This window comes from Nestor notabilis, unplaced genomic scaffold, assembly GCF_000696875.1.
Source record: "Nestor notabilis isolate BGI_N333 unplaced genomic scaffold, ASM69687v1 scaffold29033, whole genome shotgun sequence".
Lineage (NCBI taxonomy): Eukaryota > Metazoa > Chordata > Aves > Psittaciformes > Psittacidae > Nestor > Nestor notabilis.
In genome coordinates this window covers 1,684-14,036 of record NW_009922845.1, presented here as the reverse complement: position 1 = coordinate 14,036, position 12,353 = coordinate 1,684, and the positions used below count along the sequence as shown (strand labels likewise).

Below are 12,353 nucleotides of genomic sequence, written 5' to 3'. Positions count from 1 at the left end.
ATGCCAAGCAAAATGGAAACTGTCCACACAGCTTCACAGGAAAACTACAGAATTCCTAAGAAAGCTGTCTGCCAGCTCTGTCCCCTAAATGCACTTATTCATAAAAGACAGCAGTTCCCAGCCACCAAAGGCAGCATGAGCTTTGTTCTCTTTACATACATATCCAATTATTACAAATCAGGTGTAGAGCAATGCATATGTACCAGCTAGGAACATATGTACAGAACATGTTTATGCCTCTCAGTAAGGAAAAAACCAACCCATCAGAACAAAACCCCAACAGATGACAGGGAGAGAAGCAGCACTGAGTGAAGCAGTGGACAGCTGGGGGTTTAGTTTACGATTAAAACGTTGAGGTGTTGGGAGAATATGCAGAATATGAGGTGTAGGACAACATAATAGAACAATTCAGCTGAAATTGCAGAAAGGACAAAGAAAGAAGAGGCAGAGGATCTGAAGGAAGCCAGGATCACTGTTATTATTAGCAGTTCTGTGGATTTAAAAATGGAAGGAACACAAAGTATTAGACCTGTGACACTTGTTCTCTAGGCCAGTCTATCTTTTAAGAGCAGCAAGTAGTAGAAGCCTACGTAAAGAATACAAAACATAAGCAAGCCTTCCACATGGCATGGCCTTAGAGTTTCAGGCAATCAGGGAACAGAGATTACGTGCTACAGCCATGCAGAAGGCAGAGTTGGGGTGGCAGCAGAGTCTGAAAGGGTGGATGGACTCTACTGTGCAACTGTAGGGAGGCAAGAAGGAGGCCAACAAACAGAACTCTTCAAACACATCAGGTAACAATCACTTTAACCAAAAGGAAAGCAAGAAACTAATGGAAACAGAGCATGTGTTTTAAAACCTACAGATGACCTAACTGGTTTTACCTTAAAGGACTGCATTGTTAGGATCCAAAGCAATGAAAAAATGAATTAGTGCTTGTGTATATTAAGAAGAAAAAAACAGAACTAACTTGTTTTAAATGCTCAACTTGAAAGTTGATGCAAATACACAGCACAGATTAAAGGAAATAAAAGGTTTAAAATCTGGTCAGGTATTGAAAGACACCAAACAAACATAATTACTTAAATACCTAGCATTTAAGTAGTAACCTGATCAAGGATACAAATAAAACCTGATTGATCTTTCACACAGATGGCCTCAGAAGCTGGCAGAAAAGAAGTTTAAAGGATTTCCAAAGGATAGTCTAAAAGTGAAAAGGCAGTAAGGAAAGACTCATGTTCCACCTTCCTCCCCTGTCAAAGTAATTGCAGGAGAGATCTATAAGCTCACCCATGACTGGAGGAACCCTCTGGTAACCTGGCTGGTTCTCCAGAGCATCAGCATGAATTCCTTCACCCAACAGGATATGTGGCCCTCTCATCAACTTGGCCAAAATCAAACACATTTCTCTAATAGCTTTGCTGGAACAGTGTACTCTGTTCTCAGAAATCACTTTTCGGCATCCCCCCCCAAAGAAACAGCTCAGATGTGGGAAAAAAAGAATGGCCTCTGGAGCTGAAAATTATCCTGCAAACATAAAAGTAAAGACACTCCATAGAGAAGGGAGGCTGATTCTTCCTACTGTGAACGCGAAGCGAGCATCCTTGGTGATGTCCCAGTGCCAGGGAAAGACAGAAGATCTACGGCGTCTACGGGAGGACATGCCTGGCCACCAGAAGTGCCCTTCTTCCTTTGGAGCTCCAAAAGCATCAGATACATCATACTCTGCAAGCTCTTGAAAAACCTGCAGCGAAAGGGAAGAGATTGCTGTCCTTAGGTATGAAGGCTACCTGCTAAAGGCGAGATGCAGATAGCAGTAGTAAGAGGAAGATATCAGTGCCTTAAGTTTCCTTTTACCTGACTGGCTGTCAGCTGAAAACCTGTCTTCAGCAAGTAGACACTCTTATCCACAGTGGCAATGCAGACACAGCTTGACTTTGCAGCTCTGACCTTGATGTTCACAACATCACCAGGTCTGGTCTCATTTGCTGAGAGCACCACCGCAACCTAGGAATTGAACATTAAATCCCATTATCTCGACTCAGACTCAGCAGATAAAACTACAAAGAGTAACAGGACACCAGCCCTTCCTCTCTAGTGCCAATACCTGATTTTCAAAGGAGGACTTCACTGTGAACTGGAGGCTGTCTGCGACTCCTTCTCCATTCTCCCTGACGTAATACACCAGGAGACGGCCCAAGGGAGCCATGCTGGGAACTACCAAGAAGCGGAGGAACGTCCTGCAGACCTCAGCCTCTGCTGCAGGGACACTGGGAGGTGCTAATGAAAATAAATTGGAAAAAGAACAGTTTTAGTAACCAAAATCACTTTCTTCCTGCCCCATCCAAATGCTGTGAGGCACAGAACTCTCCATCAAGCACTTGCATCCTTCCCGTGCTCCTGTTGCACACATTCTCCTTGAACTCAGAATCTTTTCCCTTTTGGTTTTGGGAAAGCTGACAGGCAATTAGCAGCCACGGCATAATGAGCAGTATGGAGAAGGTGGAACTACTACCCAATGTTTTTCCTACTATAAAATCAAGGAAAAATACAATTAAGTATTCAAATATTTAAAATCCATCAAAAGGATCCCTATTGCTGCAGAACACTGCTGAGAGAAGCACAGAGGGGGTATGAGGGTAGAGAGACTCTTCCTTTGGTAGCTGTTGCATGCCTCTTTCCCAAGCATACCATTCTTTATCCCCCTGTTCCCTGAATTCACCAGATTTGTATTTTCTGTTCTTCTTTATACAAACCAGGAGTCCACACTTCATTCCCTCTTGGAGAAACAAATCTTTTTTCTATACGAGTATGTGTGCAATGAATACCACTATTTTTCCTGCACAAAATTATTCTACGCCCTTTAAGGAGCACAAATTCAAACAAGAGGATATTTAGGTTTGTGGAAAGGTTGTTTTCCCCTGAAGAGAAAGGGTGAGTTTGTATTTCTGATGCTAGCTACCTGTTCCTGGGAGGCGTGTGACATCAATGTTCTTAAAGGGAAAGGTGGCTCTTTTGCTCCTCTGCTGGGTGATGTTGCTGGGCTGCAGTCCTGAAAGGACAATATTGCCTCGCGATGCCACTTCATAATGTAGAGTGAAATTGCAAGGACATGTGGACTTCACTGCAATCCAAGCCTCCTCTCCTACCTGCACCCAGAGACAAAAAGGCAAAAGATCTGCTCTATTAAATGTATGCTTTTTATTTCTAAAGCACAGAAATCTATTTGGGTTTCAGTCCACAAGAGATGTGACCTTTCTCCTCAGGAATGTTTGCATTGAAAAGTATAGTACATTAGCACTGTTTTCACGGACTTTCTTCACAATAAAAAGGGGCCTGTGTTGAGCTCTTTGCTCCCTGTAAATCTAACAGGAGAATGGGCTGGGGGGTTGTATGCATTAATGAAACAATAAAGGAATCTCTGGAATCCTGAAAGTTAAGCCTTTTGGCACAGAGCAGTTGTCAGAATTGGTTGAATTTTCGACACCCCTTCAGTAGTCCAGACCCGAAATGAAAGAGCTGGGTTGGGGGTGGGAAGGGATGTGCCCCCACAGTTTAACTGAGATAATATATGGTGATTACTTTCATATGGCAAGTACTAATTCAAACATAAGCAATATGGTATAAAGTTCCTGGGAGTAGATCTGAGAGAAAATGCTTTCAAATCACACAAGTCTTAATATGAATTTGCAAGTCTGGCACTCAAGGAGCTGTCAAACAAATAAACAAGACAAGAGCTTCTTTTTTCCGGGCAAACCCCTCTGATGCCTGCAGCAGGCTCCAGAGCAGCACTGACTTCCTGCGCTTCTTGTGCACTGAAGGCCTGTCTCAAAGGTACTCACTAGGTACTGAATACCCTGGAGACAAAGTGACCCAAATACTGCCAATGCCAACAGAATAGACATCAGTGCTCAGTCACAGGCTTAGGACTGGGTCGTGCCTGGCTGAGTAATAAGCTCTCTGTGGAGCCACCAGCTTCCCTTCTTGCTTCTGGGATACAAGGAGCAGCTAACACTTGTATTAAGTGGGACTTCCACACCTGATCCTCCTGCCATTTAAAGCACAGCAATGCCCAGCTAGGACTGTTAAGGCTGAATAGCAAAGTTAAATCCCAATGAAATCTTTTGAAAAACCTCTTTTTTTTCCAGCACCAACAGTGTTATCTTTCCAGAATGTACTTATGGTACAAACCAAAATGGCAAGGACTTGAATACAAGGAGCTGCTAATGGGTTAAATACAGAGGGAATGCCACAGAGTCCAAGAAGTGCCTCGTGACAGTAAATATTTGAAGTATTAAGAATTCCCCAGTGCAAATGATGAAACAATTCATTAAAAAAAAAAATGAATGTAGCTAATTGGAACACCCAGTAAGAGCTGGCAAAGCAAGGAAACAGTTCCCACATCAGCTGGTCATCCACCCCCCAGCTTTCCCACAGAAGAATTAGTTCTAATCAGGTTATAATAAGAACAAGGTGTTCAGATTAGCAGTGTATAATCCCCTTTCCATACCTCAGGAAACTTGTAAAAGATTAATTAGCCATTAAACTTCCATGAAATGCAATGATAAAAGAAATGTTATTTGGATACAAAGAGTCTGAAACCAATCTATGGACCTGCTGATAATAGGAATCTAAGTATATATTGCCAAAGCCCACTTTTCTCGCCCCACAAAGCAATATGCAGACCCTTGGAGCATCTTCTTGGGTACAGAACAAATCCTAAACAACTCAGTAAAACAATATACAACAGGAATCATGGTTAAATCAGATCTCTCCTAAAGGAGAGATCATATGGAAGAACTGCATTTTAGAGAAGCTCCTACAAGAGAAGACAAGATAACTACATTCATAGTTTGATAACTGGAAGACTAAATAGATTCAGTTGAGATTTAAACTGGAAGCCCTAATTTGGATCTTTAGTAATCAAGCTGCACCCACCAACACCACTTCCAATCTTTCTACATTTGTTAACTTGAACTAAAGCACATAATTTTCACCAAACAGTTTGTATGTGAACATTACTGGAGGAGCACAGAACAAACACTCAAATAGGAAAACCTTTTCAGTGTCTACATCCACCCTCTCTCCCCTATCCCCACAAAACAAAGGAGAATGAGATGCTGAGCAAAGCATCAAAGGTACTTTGCTTAGCACTGTGTGCAGCCCACATTAAACAGTTATTTGGTGGCTGAAGTGCACCTACTTCAACCTTTGTACTGGAAACAACAGTCCAGGATCCCACAAACAGAAGTGGCTAGAAATTTAATCAGAACAAAGTACTTTCAGTCAAGAAATGCAGTTGTTGCTATGATGGAGTATGATGCCAACATACCTGGAAAGGTTTATCTGGTGCCTGGAGCTGGATGTGACACTTGCTGGGCGAGTACCAGCTACTGATGGACAAGTAGTTTGGCAGATATTGATCCCCAGATGGTTTTCCATCAATCGCTGTCACTTTGGTCTTAACAAAAGTTACATCTGAATGTTACGCATGTATAGAAAGCCTGATTTGTACTCTCTTCTTACACTGTGTCCCCACCTCCCATTGTGTACTTTCCAGCTGTTATCTCTTGTCATCTTTACATAGCAACAGTACACCAAATATTGGACCCTTATTTTAAGCTATATTTGGAGAAGCATCTTTTCATGATGGTCATCAACCTCAGTTCTATTGGCAGCAAGAAACAAAGCAAGTGTTTGCTGCATTTAAAACAAGAAGTTGAAGCTAAAAGGCACTGGTTTCTGTTTGTAGCACTGATTTATAAAGTGCAGGTTTGACAAGATTAGTTACATTAAACCCCAATAATCCTATAAAGAGCTTTCACCCACCTCCAGCCAGACATATTGGGCAGCTGTAGGGATGGAGGGGATTTCAAACTCCACCAGGCCATTTCTTGATACCAGTTCACTTGTATAAACGTTGTCCTTTGGTGTGAGTTCAGCTTTAATTCGGATAGTGACTCTGTCAGCTGGACTTCCATCAGGGTAAGTGACTTCTACCTACACAGCGTTTCATTTATAGAACAACGGGGTTTACATTATAGGCAATTCCAGTCAATGACACAAACAGCAGGTGGAAAAAACCACACCAGAACATGGCATATCATCCTGGGATCAAGCCAGTATAGCCTTCTATCAGCCACATGTCAGCACCTCTACTTTTAATCTTACCTTTCCTTTGTAAGGCAGTCCAGGTTTAAACTGTTTTCTAGTATCTTTGGAGTACTTGATATCAATCAGCTGTTTCTGGACAGGTGTTGAGTCATCAAATGTAACCTGCTTGCTCCCATCAGAGCTGATCACTGTGGCCCAGATGTTGACTGTGCCACGGAAATGCTCTGGAACATCAGCTGGCATCATGTCTTTCACACACACGTCAAAGACAGCAGAGCCATCAATCTGCAAAAGGGGTTGAGGGAAGGGAAATGTAAGTTTGCATTCACTTTCACAAAGGGTCTAGAAGCCAAATCTAAAGTGCAGGCACATAAAAAAAAATGTAATTGGTCCAACATAATGAAAATATTTATTGCATTTATCCATTTATTTTCAGATCTCCCCCCAGTAACATCAGAGCTGTGGTATTCATGTCAAAGAGTACAAACCAGCCTTTTTATCACAGCTGCCCCAATGGTCTCACTCACCTGGGTGGTCTTGAGGACAGGGTGTCCCACCTCATGCCTGTAGTACCCTACTCCATTTATTGTCATGTTGATAATTAACTTTCCTGTCACCGGTTTTCCAAACGTGTATCTGAAATGGAAAGAAGATAATTCATAACTGCTGCTGTTTCCTGTATTCCTGAGTCTATCAAGGCTGCTACTATGTGAGCTGCACAGCCAGAAATCTGAAAAGCCTGCAGCAGATGAGATCCAAGCTCCTGTGGCTGCACCATAATTCGTTGTAAGGAAACTCCCCTGTCCTACCTGGCATGGACAGTTCCTTTTTCACACAGTGAAAGGTCACGAATGTAGCGAGGGGGGTCAATCAGCAACTCAAACTTTGGTAACACTATAATGAAAAGAAATACAACAGAATCTGTTCAAGATCTTATTGTCCAGATGATAGCAGAAGTGCTGGCAAGATCACTGCTGGGGATGAGATGAGTGCAGTGCAGCTAATGTGAGACAAGACAGCACTCAGGGGAGAATTAAAGCAACGAAAGCAGCAAACCAAGACTATCTCAGCAAGTATCTTAGCAAAACACCTTAGATTTTTACTTCAGAGGGAATTTTACTTCAGCCAGGATTTGACCTCAAGCCTCTTCTCTTTAGATACACAGTAAAAAGGACAACTTGATATGACTCCTTCATGATGTGTTGGGAATAGACCCGAGATACTAGCAGTTGTCAGTGGCTGTAAACAGGCTTGTGTGACCGGGTCAGATGTCCTAGCTGCTGTGCTGGGTGTAACACCACCCACCTTGCATCAAACAGGGGAACTCTGAGACTGAAAAAGGGAGTGGCAAAAAAAGGAATTCCTAATTCCAAGGAGAGCACTGACAGACTGAAAGCATCTTCAAGAGTTTTCCAAAGCAAAATAAATTGTGCAGTTTGGCACTTCAAGTCTTTTACTTTATGGAGGACAGAAACAAAGAGACTGGTTAAGTTGTAAGTGTCTATATGCCTGAAGTATCTGTATCCCTATAACCCAAGTATTTATATCCCTACATTCCTAGCCTCTAAAGATTTCTTCCTCATAACACTCTAACTGCCATGGTGTTTCATCTCAGGTAAAACATTTCATAATGCTTTGTTTTTCCCAATGCACTTGGGTTACAGTCAAAGTTGATTTGGATATAACTCACCATATTTCTGAACTTCAAAGGATTTGTTGTATGTGTGTCCCTGCATTTCAGCAAAGATGAGCCATTCACCAAACACTGGCTGATCAGACAGAGGAAAAGTCATATTTACAATACCTGAAAAAGGAAACAACATTCTGCGAACTCTGTGTCACTCATCAGCCCTTGTCAAGGCTACTGAACACAACTCAGCAGGAGCAAAGGCAAACAACAATACACTGAGAAAAAAAACATCTGAAACTTACCACAACAAAATGGCTTCAGATTACTCCACTCTATCATACGAGACCCCCGAGGATCCTGCAGAGTGGTTTAGGAATGAGAAACATCACAGTGAAAAGGAATATCACTAATACATTTAACTCAGTTTGCAATAAAGAATATATACACTTCATTAACAGCTCACATGTAAATAATGACTGTCAAAAACTTCTCTGAAGATACTTTACCAGGGGTACTTGCTGTCTAAAATTCAGTACTTGTTTAGACCCTGCTTGTATAAGCAATGCACACAGTAAACACTGTCAAGTGGCAGATCTTCCACCTATCTTAAGATACCTATTTTGCATGGAAAGAGCCAGCCTCTGAAGACTCTTTCTGCTCCTAAAAGGAGCTGTATAACTAACAAGGCAATATTTAGATGATAAAGTCAGATGAAGTCAATTCCATTGGTTTTGTCAGCATTATATCTGTGACTAAATGCAAACAAGAGAAGAGGGGGAGTTCTTCTGCTTGCTGACAGCCAAGGAAAACACATGGGGAAAAAAATAAAAGACTAGACACAGAAGGAACCTCTCATTCACCTCATAAGGAAGAAGACAGGAGCACCCTTTCCTTGCCATGAATTTCTATTGTCCACTATCATAATGTTTGGGTGCAGAGATGAGATTGGCCCTGCTATATCAGCCCAGCCAGATGAAGGATAGGAGAGTGTCTGCATTGGAAAGAAGGGAGAAATTGAGTGGGACTGTTACATTTATAAACCCCAGTGAATCTAGCCAGTTCTTCTCAGTCTGAAAAATGGGAATGGATTGCTGAAACTGAAGTAGAAAACAAGTATATTTGTTGCTGATAACAAAAAAGCAGGACACAAAGATCAGTTAAAGACACAGGGATAGAGATAATTGCATAGGTTATAGTTGGGAATGGCCATAATGGACTTGAAAAGGTACAGACGTGACTTGTTCTCTTATGGCTGCAAGAAGCTTTTGCCTCTACAGGATACATGCTACATGACTGGCAGACAGATACTCACCACCACATAAGCTTCAATCTGAAAGAAACAAAAAAAGAATAAAAAGTTTTATGAAACAAAGCTACTTTTCTGCTTCATGTGCTGCAGTGCTGAGTCGACATAAGCAAGATATGACGCACAGAGTGATGAAGTTTAAACATCTCTTCTTTGGTAAGAGTAGCTGAGAAACATACACTGCATTCACCCATCTAACTGGAAAAGTCATACTTTGTGCATCTGTGCATTACCTAAATAGAGCAGTCTCTGAAAAAAGTCTTCTAACTGTTTTGACATAGTTACATCATATTTGCTACCACTACAAAAGTGCATATTCTCCTTTAACAGTAATGTCACCAAATGAAATAAATGGTAAATCACAAGACATGGCTAAATAGCTTAAAAAAATCCAATTATATTTCTGCATAAATGTAGATTAGAATAAAATACAGATTGCCAAATATTGCACCATATTTTAGTGTGAAAGAAAACAGTTTTCTTTACCCTGTCATTGACTGGTCTCAAGTCAGAATTCACCAAAAAGAGGTTTATCAACACTAGAAAAAGAAAAGAAGAAATGTATTAGTCATCACAACTGACAGTGAACGGAGTACCTCATCCTAGGATTTATCCCTGGAAAGGGATTTGCTTGAAAGCAGTCCTAGCATCTGGCGAGTTCTCCACGGTCACTTTACCTTTCTGCTTGGGTTTATAGACAGGTTTATCAGTCTGGATGAACACTGATGAGCCTTTGCTATCGATGGTTACTGTGGTATAATTGTGAAAAATGTAGCCTTCCTCTGCTAGGTGCCGGTTGCCCCAGACTTTCAGATGTGCCTGTCCACGGAGTCCTGAAGGCACCTACAAACCAGACCATGAGGTGAGGAAGGCACAGAAGAGCCTCTCGACTTTCTGGGGGATATAACTGACACTGAAGTGAGCAAGGAGCAGCCACCTGCTGCATTTCAGTGTAACTGTGTGTTAGTCATAAAAAGAAAATGAAGAACATACTAGAACTTTTACAATGTATAAACTTCAAAGGAGATAAAGTCATGCTAAAAACAGGGCAGGAAATTCTCTTCTCACCTTTCTTTAGCACTCAAGATTTAATCTACACATGCACCTTCTACTAAAGAAGGTGTGATACATGGGGAAATCAACCACGCTACAGAAGACACGGCTCTGTTGATATAGGGGAAAAAAACCACCCCCCCCAAAAAAACCCCACAACCCAAAACCAGAAGACACAAAACCCCCCAAGCCAAACAGGCACATTTTCAACCAGCTGCTCAGAGAAATAAATGACTTTGTAATTATGTTAGAATGAAAATGATGAAGTAAAATATCTGACAATGTTATAAGTATTGTAATAGGTCAGAATTTATGAGTGAAAAAAAACCCCAACCAAATCAGCAATGAGACTGCAGACTTCATTCAACAGCAAGTTACAGTCTTTGGATAAAGAAATCTCTAGCATTTGGTGTAACTGCTGATGTTTCCTATCACATAGGTCTATATTACACCTTCTCAAAAAGAAAGGGATACTTATGAGTTTGTATATTAGCATAGTAAAGGGTGGAGAAATATCAGACTCTTTCTAGATCCTAATTCCCAGGCACAGTCTAACTACTGGCAGGATAGAACAGCCATATAGTAATTACAGGAAAGGCAAAGAAAACTCAGGGGTACACTACCAAGGCAAAGGAGATCCTATCACTCACGACAGACCATCACCCAGCTGTGTAGAATTCCGGAAATCAAATGCTTTAATTTACTTACAGGCCAATAACATGGATGATGCAGCAGGTGCAGTGAAAGCATCTATGCTGTGCTGCAGTAATACAAGAGAACTGTTCCCTGTTCCACTGCTGTGGTTGAAGGTAAGTCCCTTATGTTTTCACCAAAACATCTTAAAATAATTGACACTCACCTTCAGTTTAATTGTTCCTTTATCTAAAATGAGAGAGAGAAAGCACATTATTCTTCTCAGGCTAAGGTACTAACATTTTACATTTGCAGTAGAAGGACCTGACTTCTTTTGGGACTTGAATAATTCTCCAAACAAGTGCTCATAGAATCTATTTTGATTGCTGGATACAACTATATCTAAGGTTTCTCTTTAGCATATGTCGTCCACATGTGGCAGCATCACTCCCTTTGAATTACTTAGCAATTGTCAGCCAATTTCAAAGACAACAAGAGGAGGATAAAACCAGAGACAATCTGTTCCAAGAAAGGAAATGGCTTTTGTATAACTCCCAGTTTTTACGTATAGAGGGGTTAAAACATGATGGTTAAAGAGCCCGATTGCCCAAGTCTTACCTACTTTACAGCTTACACCACTACTAGCAGTGGTAGAACAGCACTACTGGACTTCATCTGCACTAAATTCATTCAGTATTAAGTTGGACATACTCAAAACACCTTTTGTCTTTATACGCAGGACAGAGGTATCTGTCTTGGATTTGTGCACTTATCCAAATGCACAAGTATTACCACCTCTTTCAGCAATACTCAGTCCTGAAGATACAGAAATTGCATTTCCAGCACTCACTTTAAAATAAGGGTAGAAAAGAATGATGATGTTGTAGATTTTGTATCTTTCTTTAAAGTCAACTTATCTTATACTTTATACAGCTCCTCAGTGTCAGGCATTCAGGTTTCAAAAGGAAAGATACTCACTATGAAACTCGAGTATCAATTATGTCTTAGTGTTCCAAAATCATCAGCCTTGGGTGTTTTGAGATCACATACATCAAAACCCCGTTACCACAATCAACTGAGAACATTTAGTAGTAGCCAATGAATTAAACAGTAATTTGCTTCCAGTTCTGTTATCACCTAAAGCAATTCTCTGAGAGATGTGTTTCCACAACACCTCAACTTAGAAACTAATTCTCAAGCTGAGAATTACATGAACTTACCCAGAACTGTTCCGTGGCCTCGCGACACAGTTTCTCCTTTGACTACTAACTGAATCTGGACTGTTGTCTCCTTGACAGAGTTAAAGATAGTTACACTTATAGCTTCCTCAACACCAGAGCGGAAAACAGAAGGTGCTGCAATCAAATAGCCCCTGAGGAGCAAAATTGGAAGTGGATGGTCAAGCACAGCAACAAGAGTGTGATCTTTATTTATAAGCCACTTTATGCATAGCAAAAGGAAAAGAATATTCTGTAACAGATTTGCCCCTGTAGGGTCAATGCTTGTGACAATCAGCAGTCTAGGCCAGTATCTAACAGGCTTAATATGAACACAGAATGCACATAGAAATGAGCAGAGCCTAAGTGGTTTACAAATGCTTAGTATTTAAATAAAGGA

General features: G+C 41.0%; 1 protein-coding gene across 1 annotated transcript in view; it reads right to left on the bottom strand.

Annotated features, from left to right (window-relative positions):
• CPAMD8 (C3 and PZP-like, alpha-2-macroglobulin domain containing 8) overlaps positions 1-12,108 on the bottom strand; it is a gene marked incomplete at its 5' end in the record, with an annotated part of 45,270 nt that extends 33,162 nt beyond the window's left edge. Inside the window, 16 exons of the mRNA XM_010011841.1 lie at positions 1,583-1,744; positions 1,858-2,007; positions 2,108-2,280; positions 2,963-3,149; positions 5,333-5,461; positions 5,830-6,000; positions 6,172-6,399; positions 6,642-6,750; positions 6,924-7,008; positions 7,805-7,918; positions 8,047-8,101; positions 9,057-9,074; positions 9,537-9,589; positions 9,728-9,893; positions 10,963-10,985; positions 11,957-12,108. Coding sequence (XP_010010143.1) covers positions 1,583-1,744; positions 1,858-2,007; positions 2,108-2,280; positions 2,963-3,149; positions 5,333-5,461; positions 5,830-6,000; positions 6,172-6,399; positions 6,642-6,750; positions 6,924-7,008; positions 7,805-7,918; positions 8,047-8,101; positions 9,057-9,074; positions 9,537-9,589; positions 9,728-9,893; positions 10,963-10,985; positions 11,957-12,108 — 1,975 coding nt within the window. The remainder of the gene's footprint in view (positions 1-1,582; positions 1,745-1,857; positions 2,008-2,107; positions 2,281-2,962; positions 3,150-5,332; positions 5,462-5,829; positions 6,001-6,171; positions 6,400-6,641; positions 6,751-6,923; positions 7,009-7,804; positions 7,919-8,046; positions 8,102-9,056; positions 9,075-9,536; positions 9,590-9,727; positions 9,894-10,962; positions 10,986-11,956) is intronic.
• Between the last annotated feature and the right edge of the window lie 245 nt (positions 12,109-12,353).